The 21,554-nt window shown below is 37.4% G+C and overlaps 3 protein-coding genes across 3 annotated transcripts; 2 read left to right on the top strand and 1 right to left on the bottom strand.

Moving 5' to 3' along the window:
• The first annotated feature begins 938 nt into the window (after positions 1-938).
• Positions 939-12,285, top strand: LOC133877248 (uncharacterized). Its single transcript, XM_062315490.1, has 20 exons — positions 939-2,276; positions 3,002-3,205; positions 4,431-4,535; positions 4,645-4,710; positions 4,790-4,954; positions 5,477-5,551; positions 5,675-5,829; positions 6,270-6,405; positions 6,492-6,561; positions 6,678-6,805; positions 6,957-7,013; positions 8,466-8,651; positions 8,777-8,869; positions 9,663-9,748; positions 9,837-9,903; positions 9,983-10,049; positions 10,129-10,265; positions 10,390-10,481; positions 10,598-10,664; positions 11,665-12,285. Exons 1-20 carry the CDS (start codon positions 1,047-1,049, stop codon positions 11,827-11,829), a joined length of 3,351 nt encoding a protein of 1,116 aa, XP_062171474.1. The 5' UTR covers positions 939-1,046; the 3' UTR covers positions 11,830-12,285.
• An 827-nt stretch (positions 12,286-13,112) lies between these two features.
• LOC133878159 (ethylene-responsive transcription factor ERN1) lies at positions 13,113-14,122 on the top strand. The gene has a single exon (XM_062316667.1). The coding sequence runs from the start codon at positions 13,308-13,310 to the stop codon at positions 14,115-14,117; it is 810 nt and encodes a 269-aa protein (XP_062172651.1). The 5' UTR covers positions 13,113-13,307; the 3' UTR covers positions 14,118-14,122.
• A 1,615-nt stretch (positions 14,123-15,737) lies between these two features.
• Positions 15,738-19,041, bottom strand: LOC133877323 (tubulin alpha-3 chain). Its single transcript, XM_062315581.1, has 5 exons — positions 18,814-19,041; positions 18,083-18,297; positions 17,795-17,994; positions 16,907-17,415; positions 15,738-16,238 (listed from the first exon to the last, which is right to left on the bottom strand). Exons 1-5 carry the CDS (start codon positions 18,924-18,926, stop codon positions 15,926-15,928), a joined length of 1,350 nt encoding a protein of 449 aa, XP_062171565.1. The 5' UTR covers positions 18,927-19,041; the 3' UTR covers positions 15,738-15,925.
• Between the last annotated feature and the right edge of the window lie 2,513 nt (positions 19,042-21,554).

Raw genomic sequence — 21,554 nt, 5'->3', positions numbered from 1 at the left:
AAAATACAAACAGGCTCATAAGCTCACTTTTCACGTTAGTACCAATTATATTGTGACAAGTTTCACTTATAATGAAAAATTTAGAAGTTATAAAAAAATAAAAATAAAAAAACAAAAACAAAGCAAAGAAAAAAAATTATTAGACGAGGTGGTCGAGCCACCTCCATTTGGCCAAAGGGGGTGGCTCAATTACCCATTCTGGCTGACCTTAGGATGGGCGAACCACCCAGTGAGGTTATTCGGCCACCCCAAATGGTCATATGAAAGTTGTTAAAGCCATATCTTTCAAGTGGTCGAAGCATTTCCAAAAGTTATGAGGTGGTTCAACCATCCCTTTTGATCAAATGAGTATGGCTCGACTATCGCTCTATTTTTATTTTTCCTTTTTGTTTTCTTATTTATTTTATGTTATTTATATATATTTTTTTTCATTTTTATTGTAAGTGATACGTGTCGTGGTGTTTCTTGCCAACATTTTGTATGGAAGGATGATCCAGGTGCCTATTTGCATTGAGTAAAGTTATATATTATATTTTTATTTTATAATTATTCTACAATATTGATATGATAGTCTTAACAAAGTCTTAATTTTTTTTTTTTTTAAAGAAATGATTCAATAATTAGTTGAAACTACCACCTCAATATTATAAATTAATTATGAGATAAAAATATTGTATATACAATTGCTTTTATGTTTTTTGTTCGATAAATAAAAGTTTCAAGTTACTTTTTAAATCCCAATGTGCTGATAATGTATTTTTCCAATTTTAAATTATCGAGTAAATTATTTATTTCCCTCCAAAAAAACAATAAAGGTTGAACATTTAATCATGACGCATAAAAATACAGCTAAGCTTTCCCTCTTTTTCCTAAACCCCACAACCCCACTCTGCCCCCTCACTTTCTTCAAAATCCCCAACCTCTCCCCCCACCATCACACGCACGCACACAAAGAGAGAGTGTGTGAGAGAGAGATAGACAGACAGAGAGAAGAGAGAGCGAGGGGCACCGTTTTCATCATCGCCACCAAACCCTAGCTCGCTCCAATGGATCCCGAGTCGACTCAGCTCCAGCAGGCCCAACTCGCGGCCTTACTCGGAACCGACTCGGCCCCCTTCGAGACCCTAATATCGCACCTGATGTCCTCGTCCAACGAGCTTCGCTCCCAGGCCGAGTCAATCTTCAACCTCTGCAAGCAGACCGAACCCAATTCGCTGTCCCTGAAGCTCGCCCACCTTCTCCAGTCCTCTCCCCATGTGGAGGCACGCGCCATGTCCGCGATCCTCCTCCGCAAGCAGCTCACGCGCGACGAGTCCTATCTCTGGCCGCGACTCAGCGCTCCCACTCAGTCCTCGATCAAGTCTATCCTCCTCTCCTCTATCCAGCGCGAGGAATCCAAGTCCATCTCCAAGAAGCTCTGCGACACCGTTTCGGAGCTCGCCTCCGGGATTTTGCCGGATAACGGCTGGCCGGAGCTGCTTCCGTTCATGTTCCAATGCGTCTCGTCCGATTCCCCGAAGATGCAGGAATCGGCGTTCCTGATCTTCGCGCAGCTCTCGCAGTACATAGGTGACACGCTCGTCCCGCACATCAAGCACCTCCACGCCGTGTTTTTGCAGTGCTTGACAGCGTCGCCGAGTTCGGACGTCAAGATCGCGGCGCTCAACGCTGCGATCAATTTCATTCAGTGTTTGTCGAACTCAGCGGATCGGGACCGGTTCCAGGACCTCTTGCCGGCGATGATGACGACGTTGACCGAGGCGTTGAACAACGGTAACGAGGCGACGGCGCAGGAGGCGTTAGAGTTGTTGATCGAGCTGGCAGGGACCGAGCCGAGGTTCCTACGGCGGCAGCTCGTCGACGTCGTTGGCTCGATGCTGCAGATTGCGGAGGCGGAGTCGTTGGAGGAAGGGACGAGGCATTTGGCGATCGAGTTCGTGATCACGCTCGCCGAGGCGAGGGAGAGGGCGCCCGGTATGATGCGGAAGCTGCCGCAATTCATAAGCCGGCTATTCGCTATTCTGATGAAGATGCTTTTGGATATTGAGGACGATCCTGCGTGGCATAGCGCGGAGAGCGAGGAGGAGGACGCAGGCGAGACGAGCAATTATAGCGTCGCGCAGGAGTGTTTGGACCGGTTGTCGATTTCGTTGGGGGGTAATACGATTGTTCCAGTGGCGTCCGAGCAGTTGCCGGTGTATTTGGCGGCTCCTGAGTGGCAGAAGCACCACGCTGCTCTGATTGCGCTTGCGCAGATCGCAGAGGGTTGCGCGAAGGTAATGATAATGCTATCAGTACTATTTCATTTGGTTCCCAGTAGTGTAATATGATATATTTACTTCTTGTGTTTTTGAAATGTGAATTTGGAAAACGGTGAGTTGTGGGTTAAATTCTTTTGGGAAGTATACGCATTTTGATTTTGATTTCCATTTTATCATTGATGCTTGTCTCTGCTAAACAATATTTGGTAATGGAATTGGTGATGCTGGTGAGTTCTTAGAATGCTTCCACGGTTCTTGAATTCTTCATGTGAGAATGCGATGTAATTAGATGCTTCAAAAGCTAGATATAAGGTGGTGGCAGAAGCTCGGCACTGGTTATAAAGTCCCCACTATGTTTTGATTATTCTTTGTCATTGCTTTTTGCGTGAATTTGAATGGGACAACTTTGGATAGACGTTAAAACATTTGGTCGGTTACTTTGCATTGTTTGATAATGACACTTGAACTAGATTAATAAAAATGTTTTTAGTACCTGGACATCTCTTTAGTGTTTGCAAATACACAACTGGTGTAGTCTCGGGCCCTCTTGATTCCTTTTGATTCATGTGTTCATTGTGCTCACTAGATGAAGTTTCTAAGGGCTCTCTTTTGTGGTAAATCATGTTAAAACAAATTTACTTGATTAAGCGTTTTGCAAACCATGCCTTTTCTGTTTGTTTGAATGGAATTATATTCCTTTGTTGTCTTGGTGATTCTTTACATGTTCCCTATTGTCACAGGTGATGTTAAAAAACTTGGACCAAGTGGTGGCAATGGTTCTAAGTTCTTTCCAAGATCCACACCCGCGTGTGAGGTGGGCAGCTATTAATGCAATTGGGCAATTATCTACCGATTTGGGTCCGGACTTGCAGGTTCAGTACCATGGGCGGGTGCTGCCAGCACTTGCTGCAGCTATGGATGACTTCCAGAATCCCAGAGTACAGGTTAGTTGCAGAGTGGGCATTTTGTGTTTCTTTGAACTAGAGTTCCCTTTAGTTTCTTACAGTGTTATGCTGTAAATTTCTCACTCTAATGGACTAGAGTGGATTGAGCCTCCTTTTGCAATGATTTTTTTAGTATGTAATAAATGCTTGAAATGATTTTTTTATCTATTTTGTTGCTCAAAATGAGTCCAGCAATTGCACTAATGTTATTTGTTAAATATTTGGACATAGTTTTACTTGTGAACATTGACAAGGTATTTGTGAAGTTCTCAACTTGGAAATTTACATTTTACCCATCTATTGAAAATGAGCGTATGTGATCAACAGATAGGAATGCGATTCTACCTGCATCTTGTTGTATGGCTTGGACTTGGAGCATAGCTCTGCAACTGTACTTTTCTTATAAAGAATACAACTTTTTTTTTTCTTGAAAGTGTCGGACTTCCTGATTATAGTTTAGTAATTTGGTTGCATTTTTCAATTCAACGTCTCTTTATACATTTTGATTTAAATAGTAGATCTAGGAGTGATTTGAAATCAAAATGAGGGTTTTGAGACTTTTTTATTGTTTTAGGCATGCTGATTAATACGACGAAACTTAATTAAGGGCTACAATTTATGTTAGACTGGCCTTAGGACTGTAGAGGTTATGACAGCTTTAAGATAGCTGACTCTGAGTATAATGAAAATCAACCTTCAGCTTAAAAGTTCTCAAAGGAGCTTGGAGAATACTTGATATTGCATCACAAAATAGTGTTTTCCTCTTGAAAAATTCAGGCATGAATAGAAAATTTAAGTACATCTCCCTCTAACTGTGCTTTTGACTGCCTTATTTCTACACAAATTTATTTAGGTTGAAATTAACCACAAAAACTTTATTCTTTGAACCCTGCTGTGGGGAGGGGGGGTGGGGGTGGGGGGTTCTAACTAAATCTACTGTACTTGGAATCTAAAATGGCTATATATCAGGTTTTGTAATGTATGGCTAAAAGTCTTTCGTATCATCATATTAGTGTTCTTGCTTTGTATGCTACCTTTTGGTTGCTTGAATTATTTTTGCATGTAGATTGCAAGCTTTGGTCTCCTGGTATATTTAATACGGTGTTGTTTTGGTTCCTGAGGCGACTTGATATTTTTTTTTTCTTGTAGCGTGTATTAAAGGTTATTAATTGTATTTTTGAGCAGTGGTTTATTCATTGTTTTCTCCAAATTTTTGTATCTACAGGCACATGCCGCTTCAGCAGTGCTCAACTTCAGTGAGAACTGCACACCAGATATCTTAACACCTTACTTAGATGGAATAGTGAGCAAATTGCTTGTACTTCTGCAGGTATCTCAGCAGAAAAAGCGCTAACACATTTGCAATGCAAACACTTAATTATATTTGTATGAACACAGATATTTCTGTTAGGTCTTATTATCTTGTATGAAACTTGCAGAATGGCAAACAATTGGTGCAAGAAGGTGCCTTGACTGCTTTAGCATCAGTTGCTGATTCATCTCAGGTACTTCATGAGATTGTCTGGTCATTAATTTTGTTTTTGTTTCTCGTGAATGACTGTTTAATGGTAAGCATATCTGTAGGAGCACTTCCAAAAATATTATGATGCAGTTATACCTTACCTGAAAGCAATTTTGGTAAATGCCACTGATAAATCCAACCGCATGCTCCGTGCCAAATCCATGGAGTGCATTAGTTTGGTTGGAATGGCTGTTGGAAAGGAGAAGTTTAGGGATGATGCAAAGCAGGTAAGTAGCATTATGTACATAGAGCTCTCTCAAATTACGTGCTTTCTACCGCAAGCCCTTTACTGCATTTTAATTTTGAAATCAGTTTGTTTCATCTCAAAGGATACTGTATTGATAAATGAATTTCAAGGGTTTCTTGTAAGCCTTACCATTTGTTCAACTAGTCCTTTATTCACAGAGCCTAAAGTGCAAACTTTGTAACTTTTTTTTTTCTTATTAAATGTCAAAGCCTTCTCTCTCTCTCTCTCTCTCTCTCTCTCCCCCCCCACTTCTGAGGAGCTCCAAATGTGTGTTTTTCTTTCTAAAATCTAATCCTATTATAACAAGACTACCTGAAGTTTTCATCCATTTTGGGGAATGAATTGTAATTTACTAGTCCTGCAATCACTTAATTCACCTGCTATCTTTTTTTCTTTTTAATTTTTTGAGGCGTATTTTGCGGTTGACAATATGTGTATTAGTTACTTTATTTAGGCAAAACTTCTATCTAATGTTTTTATTTTTATTTTTTATTAATGCAAGGTTATGGAAGTGCTTATGTCTTTGCAAGGATCTCAGTTGGAGACAGATGATCCAACAACAAGTTACATGCTACAAGTAGGTTTTATCATTTAGAATGTGCTGAAAGCATCATCATATCATATAATAATAATTATTATTAGTGTTGTCATTATTATTAATGCTATTTTCCTTTTATCGTAATTACTCTACAATTTATAGGCATGGGCCAGACTCTGCAAGTGTTTGGGTCAAGATTTTCTTCCTTATATGAGTGTTGTCATGCCCCCTCTACTTCAGTCTGCTCAACTCAAGCCTGATGTGACCATTACATCTGCAGATTCAGATAATGATATTGAAGACTCTGATGATGAAAGGTCTGCGCATTTTTTACTCCTTTAAGTTCATTTAATACATGCACAATTGGACTTATGATTACTTTATGAATAGTGAGTGTCTGTGTTGGCTCACTGGTTATCTGTATCCAATGATGTTTGGTTTTTCATTATTTGAGCAATTCAAGGTTTCATTTTTTGCAACTTTGACAGATCTATTTTCTCTAATGTTCTCTCTCTCTCTCTCTCTCTCTCTCTCTCTCTCTCTCTCTCTCTCTCTCTCTCTCTCTCCACACATGCATACACATATTACAAACAATACTGCAAATGCATATCCAAATGCACCTGCTACTGTTGCATTTGAAATCCTATATTTGATGCTGCAACCATTGCATTTTAGGTAAGGTGTGTCAATGGTTGTCTTTGTCTTGCTAAATGGTATTGGTCAATGGTCATCTCTCTAAGAGTTGTCTTTACTACAGTATGGAGACCATTACTCTTGGAGATAAAAGGATAGGGATCAAGACTAGTGTGCTGGAGGAAAAAGCTACAGCTTGTAATATGCTGTGTTGCTACGCTGATGAGCTGAAAGAAGGATTCTTTCCATGGATTGATCAGGTGTGTCTAAGTGCATATTTGTTGTACTTTTCTTAGTAGGCTTTGTAACAACTTGATAATTAAAGAATGATTTATCTGTTATACAGGTTGCCCCGACAATGGTTCCACTTCTCAAATTTTATTTCCATGAAGAAGTTAGGAAAGCAGCTGTTTCAGGTATAGAATTGTTCATTTATATTATCTTCTTCTCTCCTTTTCTTGTTCTTGACTTTTCCAACTCTTGCTTAATCTCCCAATGGGAAACATGTACTCTTTTTTTTTTTTTTCCCTAGCCATGCCGGAGCTACTGCGTTCCGCAAAATTAGCTGTGGAGAAGGGGCTAGCTCAAGGTCGTAATGAGTCCTATATTAAGCAATTGTCTGACTATATCATTCCAGCCCTGGTGGAAGCATTACATAAGGTAATTGTTCTTCTATCTAATATGTCATGTGCTTTTATTTAAGATTTAATGCCGCCCCCCCCCCCCCCCCCCCCCCCAATTTTGTTTGATATTTTAGGTTCTGACTTTGATGGTGGTAAAGTAGTTACAGCAAATTTGTTTTTGTTTGCAGGAACCTGATACAGAGATATCCGCAAGTATGTTGGATGCTTTAAATGAATGCGTACAGGTTTGTAATACTCTATGATGTTTATTTGCATAACTTTGTTGGTGCCCAATTTTTCAGGTCTTTTGGAATTTTTCTTTGTTAAATTCAACCTTCTAGTTTGAATTCACATTCTCAGTGTTGAATTGTGTTGAAATTCGCATATCTCCTTGTCATTTCTCTGCTAGAAGCTGATAGTTAGGATTAGAAATATAATATTAGATTTTTTTTCTTATCAAAAAGAAATATTAGATTTTGATTCAGATCTTATTGGAAGGTAAAGATTTGGATGGTCCAGAATGGGATTGGATGAAGAAAGTTATGTCCGCCCCTTTAATTTGTGACAAATTTCCTTTCCCGAAGAAGAAACTGGTTTAGTGCTTGAGAAATTATGTGCACCAAACCTCTAATTTTAAGAACTGAATTTGTAGCAGTACGTACACTACAGTAATTGCAATTCAAGCAATGAGCCTTAAGCGGATCTTTGGGGTGGGCTATGTTAATCCTTTTGTTTCATGAAAAAGCTGGCGTTATCTCTGGAAGTTTGTGGTAATTTTAAAAACTGAGAGGGCTTTGAGAGTTTGTTTTCACTTGAACTTTGCTCACAATAAAATTTTGTATGTTCCTGTAATAATGGAACTTTATGATCTTAATCAAGGTTCTCCCGAACCTTTGCCCTGTTAGTTACTATGATGAGTATTTGAGAGTTGTTAATCAGGTCGTGATAAAGTGAACTAGTAATTTTTCCATCATAACGTTTTCCTTTCAGAGTCGGAAAATTAGGGTTGGGAATCATCCAGAGCCATAAGAATAGAAAACTGGAGATGCACAGTGTGTGGTGATCCTTTTGCCTGTTCATTATTATTATTATTTGTTCTGTTGTGTTATTGATGTCCTGTATATCTCGTCACTTGCGTTGTACAGTATTCTTTATAGATGATGTCTGTACCCAAATATGCGATGAAGCATGTAAAAAAATTATTTACTACTAGTTTAGTAGGTTATACTTGAGCTTATTTTTTGGTTGTTTTAACAAAAAGGTTGTTTCTTCTAGTAGCAGAGTCTCTTTTTAACCGCTCAGGAAAAAAAGTTTATTTTTACCATTTTACTATTTTTTCTTCCTTCACAATATTCTAAAGCTTTAATTGAATTACATCTCGGTTGCTTATCGAAAAAAGAAAAAAAATTACATCTCTCTTCTGGTACATTGTTTTCAAGTATATCTCTCTCACACACACCCCCATCTCGAGTGTTTGTCTGGGTGGTTTGGGTTTGGTTGTGGGTATAAGTGTATGTGCCCACTACCTTGGGCATTATCAACATTCCAAATTTTTATGTGCTTCTGAATGTGATCTTTCTACTTCTCTTGTTTCTGGTTCAATCTTGTTTTGTTTCTTAGTAGCAGTTTTGCCATTCCATGCTGATACCAATGCAATCCTTAAAGATATCTTACCAACTTTGTATTCTGTCTTTCAGATCTCTGGACCACTTTTGGATGAAAGCCAAGTCAGGTCCATCGTGGACGAGATAAAACAGGTTATCACAGCTAGTTCAACTAGAAAAAGAGAGAGATCAGAGAGAAGCAAAGCTGAAGATTTTGATGCTGAGGAGGGGGAATTGATTAAAGAGGAAAATGAGCAAGAGGAAGAAGTTTTTGATCAAGTTAGTTTTTCATATGCTATTCATTGGCGTCATGCACATCAAAATGCTTTATTTATCTAACTTTAGAAATATTTTGATTATCTGTGGAATCTCATGTGTCTTGCCTTAAACACTAATTGTTTTAGGTTGGTGAAATCTTGGGAACTTTGATCAAAACATTCAAATCCGCTTTCTTGCCGTTCTTTGATGAGCTGTCATCATATCTAACACCTATGTGGGTAAGTTCTGCCACTCCTTTGGTCCCTTCTTGAATCATGATTTGTAATTTTGATACGTTTTGTTCCTCTTAAGACTTGTGTTTTGTGGACAATTGTAGTGTTTAAACATTGAGATATGCCTTTCATTAATGGTTCATGGTTGCTAGATTTTGTGCTTGCTTTTGCAGATTTGATCATGTTGAATTGATGCCATCACCTAATCATTTTCCTTTTCCTGTATTCGTTTGACAAATATTCTTTATTTCAGATTTTTTGCTTTATCTGCTAAGCCTCGTACTATGTATTGAGTGTTATGTTTTTTGTTTTTTTTTTTTTTTCAATCATTAGTGAGCCCGATCAAAATATCTTGCTGAAAGTTGTAATATGCTAATTTTGGATTTGTGCACATTTTCCAATGATCTTAATCAAATGTATCTTCAATTGCTTTCTTTAGAAGCTATAAGTAACATGGACACAATCATCACAAATAGTTGATTCATTGGATTTATTTACAATGGGTCCGATTGTGTTTGATTTAATTAGGAAGACCTCATCTTATGTTCTTGTGATTCTTTGTAATTGAAAATGACATTTTTTCGTTGATTTTTATGGTAAAGCCTAAAGGTGATTTAAACTCTTCCAATTCTATATGAGATACTTTGATTCTTTCAAACTCTTTGATTTAATGTAATGATCTTCTTTGTTTTTTTTTTAAGTAATGATCTTTTTGTTTTGTCAACATCTTTTGGGCTCTGCATTTTTTGATCCTTTATTTTTGCCCCATTCAAAACTGTTTTTCTTCTTCTGAATACAGGGTAAGGATAAGACACCTGAAGAGAGAAGGATTGCGATTTGCATCTTTGATGATGTGGCGGAGCAGTGCCGTGAAACGGCGCTTAAGTATGCACCATCATAATGTTTGCTACGGATCATTAATCATCATAAAGAACATGTGATATATTCTTTTCTTATATTGTGGATGGAACAGGTACTATGATACATTTCTTCCCTTCCTTTTGGAGGCTTGCAATGATGAGAATCCTGATGTCCGACAGGTCTGCACTAACTAAACTGCCATAGTTCATATGCTTTAAGTTTGCGGTTCTCATTCTAGTTGCACTACTATTTTTTCAGGCAGCTGTATATGGCCTTGGTGTTTGTGCAGAGTTTGGTGGGCCTGTATTTAAACATCTTGTCGGAGGTATTTCTGCTTTCATTTCTTACAGGATTTGATGCTAATGTGTTGTATAGTATTGACAATAATTAGGGGCTTTGTCCAGAGGCTCTTTCAAGGTTAAATGTTGTGATACGGCATCCCAATGCCTTGGAACCTGATAATCTTATGGCATATGATAATGCTGTTTCTGCACTTGGAAAAATATGCCAGTTTCATCGTGACAGCGTAGATTCAGCTCAGGTATTTCCATCTCCCCCCCCCCCCCCCCCCCCCCCACACAACAAAGAAAAGAAAGAAATAAAGAGAAGAAAATTTAATAAATAGGTATTGAATGTAATACTGTATGTCTTCTGGTGTTTGGCAGGTCATTCCTGCATGGTTAAACTGCTTGCCAATAAAAGGTGATTTGATCGAGGCCAAAGTTGTTCATGAGCAGCTTTGTTCAATGGTGGAGAGGTAAGGACTTGAATCTTTGCTGACTTGCACTCCTCTCATCTTTTCTCTTTTAATTTATTTATGCCTAAGCATAACTACACCATCATATTGAGCGAGGAGCTTCTTTCCATCTACAGGTCAGACAGGGAACTTTTGGGGCCCAACAATCAATATCTCCCTAAAATCGTTGCAGTATTTGCTGAGGTTAGTTCTGATTATTGTGTAGATTAGACACTCTTGATTTAACTGATGGATTATATAAAAATGAAAAAAAATAAAATTGTGATTTCAAAGATGTGTTTCTTAAGCAAGTCCGCCGGTATGGTATCATAGAATTTTGAGATCCATCTTTCCTCCATTTTTATCTCCCAGTTAATTTTGCAGAATGTAAGAATAAATAGTAATATGATGTGAAGGCCATGCCTTTTTGTGTGTGTGTGTGTATATATATATATATATATATATTTTCAATTAGGTGTAGATAAGGATACACCATCTCCAGACAATTCAGAAGTGCCTATTCTCCATACCCCCCAAAATTGATTTTCTATGAAACTTATACCTTTAGGGACACCGTGTCACACCCATGGTCACTTTCTGCATTTCAGAAATCACCAGAGTTGGGTCTGGAATACGAGTCCAACACCTTATGAACTGTAACATTGGAGGTGTGCCTGATCTTTACCCAACAAACAGATAACTAATCCACCATGATGCTCAAGAAAAGAAAAAGTAAACTACTGAGCCACAAATTATAAGGCCAAATTTTCAAGTTCTCCCCCCTCCCTGGTCTGTTGGAAGGCCATTGAGCGTATAAGCTATACGGCAGGTGGTGGTTAGATTAGCTAGTGCCTTTTGTATTCTGTTCCTGTCTCTTACATAGGTTTCTGCAATGACGCGCCTATGTTGTAAATGCCCTTGTGTCTACCATAAGATATGGGAGAAAGAATTTGTACACCGTGATTTCTTTTAGTTATGACCCATGTTGCAAGATCTTGGGATAAAAGATTGATTTGACACCAAGCTTCCTACCCATAACGAACACTTTTATTATTGTTGATTTTAGTTTACATGTTAATCACTGGTAATGGCCTTTTATGTTCAAGTTATGCTCTGGTCTTATTCAGATGCTATCTAAGTGCATATGCATTTTAAGAATGGTTGCTCTATTTTTCTCTAATTGAGGGGTGTGATTAATTGGTAGGTTCTATGCGCGGGTAAGGATCTAGCAACAGAACAAACTGCAAGCCGAATGATTAATCTGCTAAGGCAGCTTCAGCAGACCTTACCACCAGCTACATTGGCCTCTACTTGGTCCTCCTTGCAGCCCCAGCAGCAGCTTGCATTGCAGTCTATCCTCTCACAATAGCACCTTTGATGAAAAGGCGGCGTCTTGCTGTGTTTTGAGACACTGCTTTGTCTGGTCCTCGTGTGTGAAATATATTTATCACCCATTCTTTTCCATAAGATGGTTCCACCATTCCTTTGGCATGATGCTTTACAGCAAGCCGGCATCAGTTTGAGTGTGAAAGTCAACAGTACTGCAATTGAAACGAACCGTTTTTGTAGAATGTGTATAGTACGAAGTGTTATTTATAGCGTGGTGGTTTTGAGTCCATAAGAGAAGGGTAGGGAGCTATGATTTTTGAGAGAATTTTTTTTTTTTTTTTTTTTTCTCCCCTTTTCCCCATTTTCTTGAAGGTTGGTGCGTGAGATTGAAGGGTTGCCAGGGAGGCAATTCCTGTCGCAGTTTTGGCCCCATTGTGTTTTTAATTTCATACACTCAGAATATTCTTCTGAATTATTAATGGTGATTCTTTTATTACGCTTGTGGTTTGATTACTGTATCACCATTTTCAATACAATAAATGGTTTCTTAGCTTCCTCCTTCGAGCACTAGAATCATTTATCTAATTACATAAATGATACAAACTCCCTAGAATTGGGTCATGCGCTATACCCTGGGTTTATCTGATAATAATTTGGCTTAGGTAATTGCAAATGTGAATTATACAGAATTACCACTGTAAAAACAAGTTTGGCAAACTTTGACACTGATACTACTATGCTAGTGACTAGTGAGGCCATAACCATAATGAAGACAGTTTTCCTCCAAATTGAGTTGGAGAATTCTTTTCATACCTAGTCTATTAAACTCACATTGTATTTTGAAAAAGAAAAGAAAAGAAAGAGAATTACAACTTACAAGCAAGGATATGTTCCAGTCCAGTAGGAGGAAAACTTGATCCTAGTGAGAAGTGGCTTTAAACGGTGAGGGTGGGACAGGTTTGAATAAATAAAATAGTGGATTCCCCGAAACCCAGCGTTTGATTCCATGAGAGCTTCTAGTTGTTTTCTCCTGTGTTGTTAAGGGTCCAATCTGAAACCCTAATGTGTTGCCGGGGCTCCAAGTGTCTTGCGTTCGTGCCTTCACGAACATTGGTTGTTTATCGTTGACCAATTTGGGCTTAGGTGTGTGAGGACAACAACTCCGGCCTACCAAAACGGACAACATTAAGAAAATACAAAGCATGCCTTTTTTTTTTTTATCTCTTTATCTATTCTCTTGTTTCTGTTCTTTTTTGCTTTTTCTTTCGTTTCCCTCCCTCTTGTCCCATTTGTGAAAATGGCTTGCATGTCCCTTTGAGATACAAGGATATATAAAGATATCCAATTATTTTGTATGATTTGGTCTCAACTGAACGTTGAGAAATCAGTCAAGATGACATGCTGACAAGAATTCAAAGACGAGCTCTCCACTAACATAATCCTGCTTCTCTGCCTCTTCTTGTATAAATCAGCCTCTTCCTCACATTGTTCAGCTCAAGGCTCCCTTCCAACTTACCCATGGAACACCTAACTCAAAATCATCAGAAAGGAGTGTCAGCCAACAAGCAAAGCAAATACAAACAAAGGACTGCCAACAATAATAGCAGAAGCAAGTTTGTTGGGGTGAGACAAAGGCCTTCCGGCAAGTGGGTGGCAGAGATCAAAGACACGACACAGAAGATAAGAATGTGGCTCGGGACCTTCGAGACCGCCGAGGAAGCTGCTCGAGCTTACGACGAAGCCGCTTGCCTTCTTCGTGGCTCGAATACTCGAACCAATTTTTCCACCCATGTATCCCCCGATTCGCCCATCTCTTTGAAAATAAAAAACCTCCTCCATCAGAAAAAGACTTTGAAACAACACCCTTCACCAACTGCCATCATTAAACCGATTTCTAGAATTAGTTCTGGTTGTTGTCTTGCTAGTACCTTTGCTGATTATAGTTCTAATTATAGTGCTCCATCTAGTGGCAAATTAGATCAAGGCACCCAGATGGTTGGTGATGCATATAGACCAGACTTGAGCAATTGTATTGCGGGACTTGAAGCAGGGAAGTCTCATTCTGATCACCCGTGGGCATTCCCAACTGGGTTCAATCAGCTTCCATTAATTCAGGAGAGACTAGACTTCCAGAGACATGGTGGTTTGTTGCCTGCAGGTCCAACAGGGCTAGAACTAGCAGAGTTTGAGCAAATGAAGGTAGAAAGACAAATTTCAGCATCGCTATATGCAATGAATGGAGTGAACGAGTACATGGGGAATACATGTGATCCTAGTGATGCTCTTTGGGATCTTTCCACTTTATGTCACTTGTTCTGTCCAAGTTGAATTCTCTCTCTCTCTCTCTCTCTCTCTCTCTCTATATATATATATATATATATATATATATAATTGAAATATGAAAGCATGAAGGTAGAAAGAAATTTAGCAGCTGTATTTGATTTATGAAATGATATGGTATTTTTGAGGAGTGCCACTATTTTTGGTCCAAGTTGACTCTCTCTCTCTCTCTTAATATAATGAAAAATATGAAAGCATGAAGGTAGAAAGAGATTTGGCAGTTGTATTAGATTTATAAAATGAGAAGTGCCACTATTTTTGGTGATGCATTGAGGATATACTGAAATCTTAATGTTAGGTGTCGAAGAGCATTATCATCTGTATCACATAAGCTGAGGTTCCAAATGGAATTTATCCAAAAAACTATGGAAGCTCTGTGAGATCTTCACATAAAGCAATCCTTGTTGATTTTTGTTAGAAAGGGTATTATTGTAATAAAAAAGTATTATGTCATTATTATACCTTTTTTTTTTTTTTTTAGAAATACTAGATGTACCAAATATTTTACCAGTAGATGGATACCAAGATGACGTGGAACTTATTCATTGGTACCCATAGCATTTTTTTTTATTAATTATTTTTATCATCTCCAATGAACAAGTTCTACGTCATTTTGGTACCCATCTCTTTATAAAATATTTGGTACTCTTAACATTTTTCTCTCTCTCTCTCTTATTCTTTTGTCTTTTTTGAGGAATAAGAATCAATACACTAAAAAGTCTAAACCAGCAAATCTGAGTACAACTCACTCTCCAGCAAAGAATTGGAAAACAGGTGGAGAAACTACAATCTAAAGCTTATACAACCAGAAACAACTATACATACACACATCTACTTCTTCCACCTACTAAGTAACAGCCAAAAACAATCAACCCTAACACACTCAGCATCTCACCAAAGACAACCAATACCGCACTGTACAAATCAAACCAGAATTTATTTACGAAAAATATGCTCTTGAAATCCCCATTTGTAACACACAGATTTATTGGTTACGTTCGGCCAAGCCCAAATGCACCGTTTTTTGTTTTTTGTTTTTTTTTTTTTTTTAAGTTTGATAGAAAATAAAAAATAAGATAAGTAATTTTTTTTTTTTTTTTTTTTTTTTTTTTTGTTTTGAAAATGATTAGGAATAGGTATTCTTATTCTTTAGAGGAATGTCTATTCCTCTACGTAAAGAAATTGTTATTGAAATGGGAATAACCATTCTAATTAATAAACCCCTACCAAATAAAAGAATGATCATTCTATTTTAAGGATCTATTCCATGAACTAAACGAAGTCATGGTATCATAACAAAAGTCTTAAATTCAAACATTAACTCCACTATTTACCACTCATTTTAATTAAAATTTTCACATATGCCTCTTTTATTTGAGATGGCTAGAGTTTGAGCCTACTAGCCCGCTTAGACAAAATAGTGGGTTAAATTCGCCCTTTCCTATCCCCTTAAACTTTTGAGTCAAAGTTATACAGCCGGAACCATCATATTCCTAATAGATACTCAACTTTCTCAATGTGGTGGCAGTAACAGAAACAGTGAAAATTATAGGCATCTAAGAATTTCTAAGAGATGCTGTCAACTCATGGCCCTGAAATATCACTTCATTGTTATCACAAAAGGCATATCCATTCAGAAAATAGAAATAATTTTGAATATTTCATGGCATGCACTCAACATCAATACAAAGAAACAGAAGAACAGGAAGATAGAGCAAAGGGCCAAAGGCAAACCCACCATATAAAGAACCAAACTTCTTATGAACGCCCTCACAAAATTACATTACTAATCTACTTTAGTAATCTTCACCTTCGTCTTCATCATCCGCACCCTCGGCACCAACTTCTTCATAATCTTTCTCAAGAGCAGCCAAATCTTCACGGGCTTCTGAGAACTCCCCTTCCTCCATGCCTTCACCGACATACCAGTGAACAAATGCTCTCTTGGCATACATGAGATCAAATTTGTGGTCAATACGTGAGAACACCTCAGCTACTGCTGTGTTGTTGCTGATCATGCAAACAGCTCGCTGCACCTTAGCAAGATCGCCCCCAGGTACAACTGTTGGAGGCTGATAGTTGATGCCACATTTGAAGCCAGTTGGGCACCTGAAAAATCCAACACGAGAAACAGAAAAAATAAATGTTGGAAGCTGGGGACAAAGAAGTCATTAATCCACAGTTACATTGTCGATTTCTGAACAATTTTTTTTGGCTTTAGGCAATCACTCAAAAGTCTACATAACTATGAAAGCATCAAAATTTAATACATGCTACTTAAGGCTATCCAATCAATATCACTCTAGCTAGTTAGGTGCCTTTAGAATGGAGAAATCAAGCAAATCACAACAACAATGACAAAAATGAGTTTCAAAAAAAACAGTTAGAGTTTTTCTAAAAGGGAGACAGAAAAGCAAAGCAAGAAAGAATTACACCTAAACTCTATCAAAGCAATCAAGGAAAGAAACCCCCTTTTCATTCTATGAGTTTTTGCAGAAGAAATCCAGAATAATAGGAAGAGCTAGGCATTTCATCAGTCTAGATGGTGAGATTAATTAGTTCAAACGAGTTTAAATACGAACTAAGAACTATACATTCTGAGAAAAATGATACCAAGGATAGCTCAACATTTGACAAAAGTAGCTCTACAAAAATAAATAAATAAAAATCTTAGACACCATTTCGCCAAGATAAAGTTCATAAGTATATTTCATCCAATTTCTAGTATTCCTAGGTCTTTTCCTAGGCGATTGTATCTTTTCTTTTTTTCCCCTTACCAGTCAACAAACTGAACGGTTCTTTTTGATTTGATGGTGGAAACTGCAGCATTAACATCCTTGGGAACAACATCTCCTCGGTACATTAAGCAGCAGGCCATGTATTTCCCATGCCTTGGATCACACTTAGCCATCATGCTTGAGGGCTCAAACACTGCATTTGTGATTTCAGGAATTGAAAGCTGCTCATGATATGCTTTTTCAGCTGAGATGACCGGGGCATATGAAGAAAGCATGAAATGGATCCGAGGATATGGTACAAGGTTGGTCTGGAACTCAGTAACGTCCACATTGATAGCTCCATCAAATCTTAATGAAGTTGTCAAGGATGATATGATTTGAGATATCAATCTATTCAAATTGGTATAAGTTGGCCTCTCAATATCAAGGGATCTCCGGCAAATGTCATAAATAGCTTCATTGTCCAAGAGCACAGACACATCTGTGTGTTCAAGAAGGGCATGAGTAGAGAGGACACTGTTGTAAGGCTCCACAACTGCTGTTGAAACCTGCAATAGCAAGGAAGTCACTAGAGCTGAACCCCATACTGGCTCAATCATGATATTGTAACAGAGTATTACTTTGAAACAATTTTGCTTGCTTAAATTGATCAAAATGGGTATCAGTAAGCATAACAAAAAGTGAAAGCCAAAAAACAAAACATAGTTGCCTTCATATAAACACACAGTTGAAACACAACCATAATTTTTTTTTTTTTTTGGTAAGTAAAACACAACCATGCCATTCTTTTACTTTTACATCCACATGTGATAGAACCATCTAGAAATGTTTACAGCTAGCCATTGTTAGAGCCACTCAGACAACAATGCTATAGATGAGATAACTTGTGTGTGTGTGCGCGAGCGTAATATTGGTGACTATCACTACCTGGGGAGAAGGATAGATGGTGAATCCAAGCTTTGACTTCTTCCCATAGTCTACAGACAGCCGCTCTAACAACAAGGACCCCAGACCAGAACCAGTACCACCACCAACAGCACTAAACACCAAAAACCCTTGTAAGCCGGTACAGTTATCAGCTAATTTCCTCACTCGATCAAGGCAGAGATCTACAATTTCCTTCCCAACTGCAAAACCAACCAGAATCAGGTTAAAACAACAAGATTAATGTATTAAGAGTATCTGCCTACGCAAATTGCAAACAGTGTCATTTACCTGTATAGTGCCCTCTTGCAAAATTATTAGCAGCATCTTCCTTGCCAGAAATTAGCTGCTCAGGATGGAAGAGTTGCCGGTAAGTTCCGGTCCTAACTTCATCAATGACAGTTGGTTCCAAGTCCACAAATATAGCCCTGGGCACATGCTTGCCTGAACTAGTCTCACTGAAGAAGGTATTGAAAGCATCGTGTGCAACACCCACTGAAGTGTCACTGCAAAGACATAGAGGTTCGTAACCAACTCAGTACAAATCTGACCTGGGAAGTGCAAGACCTAATAAACACTGAGATAATTTAACAATAATACAGTATGATTCTGTTCCAGATTCAGGTCATTCCCACTAAAATTTAACATCGACTACAACTATCCATTAACTCAACTATTTGGGCAAAATCGAGAACACCCATCTCTCAGATCAACCAAATCCAACTCAAAAACCATTAAAAATCCTCTCTTGCTAAACCAAGTTAGTGTCCTCTCAAATTACATCATCCTTAAAGTCGATCCAAAACCATCCACGCATCTTCAAACTATCTCCAAATATAATGATACCAACAGAAAAATCCCATCTTCCAGATCCACATTAGCTTCATTGCAATGGATCGAAAAAAGAACTCCAGCAATATATACATGCATATATAGATACTCATTAAGATGCATACTCCCAAGCATTACATATATAATATGGAAAAATAAGAAGAAAAAAAATAAAAAATAAAAAAATTTACCTGGGCATCATACCATCGGGCTGAATGCCATGCTCGAGGCAATAGAGCTCCCAGCACGAATTCCCCACCTGAATCCCAGCCTGCCCAATATGTATGCTTATTATCTCCCTCATTCTTCCTCTTCTTCTTCTTCTTCTTCTTCTTCTTCTTCTCTCACTCTCTCTCACTCTCTCTCTACGTGGGTATGCGGTTGTTTCGATCAAACTCGAAAGCAAATGTAAAGAGTGCCTTCTCCGTTTCTCTTTTATTACCAACCCTATGATTTTGTTTTATGTTTTATTATTATTTCTTTTTTCTTTTTTTTTTTCTTTTTTTTTTTCTTTTTCCCTCCTCTGGCTCTGAGAGATCGGAGACTTCCTGACTTTTAATCAAAATGGGATTTGATAAATTATTTGGAGTCCGCTTCATCAGACCGGTGGCCCCTCAATTCGGTGCCACTGCCAGCCTTCATTGGGCCCCTTCATAGCTACATGTCCTATCTGTCCAATCACCATATTGCCCCTCTATTTTCTTTAATTTCTTAAAATCTGCTGCAATAAAAAAATAAAAATAAAAATAAAATATATATAAGCATTCATATTCTGCTCAGTAAATTTTAATTAAAGAATCATAATTTATTTTATTTTATCTACTAACCTTTTCAAAATACATTCATTTTAATATCTATTTTAGCTATTTATTTTCATTATTTTTATTTAAATTTTTTTTTTTATACACTCACTCTTCTAAAATAAAAAGAGAATCATATTATTTTTTTATTAGTTTATTTAAGCATTATTGAGCTACGGTGCTCATCAAGCTAACCATTCTTTTTTTTTTTTGTTTTGCTAAAATGTCTAGCCAAGTGAGGCTCTTTTTTTGCCCATTTATTTTTATTCAATCATTTTAATATTTTTGTATAAAATTATTGTACAAAAATCATTCGGGAAAAAAAAAAGGCGCTTTGCATTTATAATGAAAAAAAGAAAAAAGAAAAAGAAAAAGAAGACATTACACAAAACTGGGGCATGGGTTTGAAAATTGAAAAGAAAGCAATGTTAGATTTGACAAGGGTAGAATGGGCAAAACGGAAGGGAGGACCAGCGTGGCCATGTGAAAGGGAACCAAGTGGTTAGATTAGCCAAAAAGAATGTGATAATGGAAATAAAATAAAATTAAAAATTAAAAAAAATCTCCCTACATCCAATGCTTTGCTGTCTATTTTCTCCAATTTACAACACCAATTTCCTTCATTTTTTTTTATTTTTTTATTTTTTGTTTAATTGGTGATTACACATCACTACACTGAGTTGGCACATATTGATTAGTTTAGGGTTTGCATAATTTCCCTAACATATATACCTCCTTCCACCTATCTTGTATGGAAGTAAAAAAATTTCTTCAAAATGGGTCAAAAGAAAATCTTTAAAAATAATCTTTTAAATTGTTACCCGTCCTTAAAGCGCGTGAGAATACCTCATTATAGCTATCTTATACGGAAGTAAAGTTTTTCTTCAAAATGGGTCGGGTGAAAATCTTTAAATACAATCTATTCATTTGTCAATCGTCTTCAAAACACGTGATTTATATATTCTACGACCCAACTTAAAAGAATACTTTAAAGCTCTCTCTCTCTCTCTCTCTCTCTCTCTCTCTCTCTCTCTCTCTCTCTCTCTCTCTCTCTCTATATATATATATATATATATATATATATATAAAAAATAAAGCAGTCCAATTATATGTGATGCTATTAGGAACAAAATAATGGAAGCTCTAGGAATCTGTGAGATAGAGAGAGTTGCCATGCTAGTAAAATCAAAATGAAAATCCCAAGATGGACCTCCAAATCCAATTCTTGCAGTTGTATATATATTTCCATTGCCGGGGGTTGGAGAGACATGGTTGGTTACCACATTTGTTTAGCTAATTACCATTAGTTTCATCTATACTGGCAAGGTGTTTTAAACCTTATTCATAAACGTTTAAGGCTGATATGAACTTTGAATATAATTCACTTTTACCAAAAAAAAAGAAAAAAAGAAAGAAAAAAAAAAGGTGTTCAATAACTTACTTATATACACATAATTAAGGTTGTATTAGAACCCTTCTACATCTCTCATTATGATTTGAAGTAACTCTAATTATTCGATGAATAAGTGAACTATATTAATAGCATAAACAACTGGACAAACTATTCCAGAATCCAACAAAATAGCTCATCAAAACAAGAAACTCGAAATCACACTAAACTAGAAACAACAGAAACAAACTGGTAAAAACCAGACACCCAACAAAACAAAGACTGCCAACAGAACAGAACTAGAATTACAGCAGTAAACTAGTATCAATGTTCTAGTAATGGCAGATTTTGATATTCTCTCTATTCATCTTGAAACTTCTTTTCGCTAAAATTTTGAACCGGACTTCTCAAAGTATTGCCTTCAATATCTACACCTCTGTTATCCAATAAGTAACTCTAATTATTCTTCCTATGCAGTAAAGAAGTTGACCATTTGGTTCCATTTCTTCCCTCTAAAGTTTACCTTCACATTGGTTTGGTGGGCTCCCAATATGAGACCTCACATTTTGGGTCAGTTTGAGTTTTAACCAAAACTATAGGAAAAAAGACTTCTACTTCCTACAAATAAGCCCAAGCCACTAAAGGCTTCCCTAAGCCCAACCCATTAAAGCTTCTCCAAGCCCAAATAACATTAGAAGAAGCTCTACGGTCTACAAACAAAGGAGTTGGTTTCTTTAAAGAG

The sequence above is a fragment of the Alnus glutinosa genome, chromosome 9 (genome assembly GCF_958979055.1).
Source record: "Alnus glutinosa chromosome 9, dhAlnGlut1.1, whole genome shotgun sequence".
NCBI lineage: Eukaryota > Viridiplantae > Streptophyta > Magnoliopsida > Fagales > Betulaceae > Alnus > Alnus glutinosa.
Note: the sequence above shows the minus strand (reverse complement) of the source record. Positions and strands in the feature narration are given on the sequence as shown.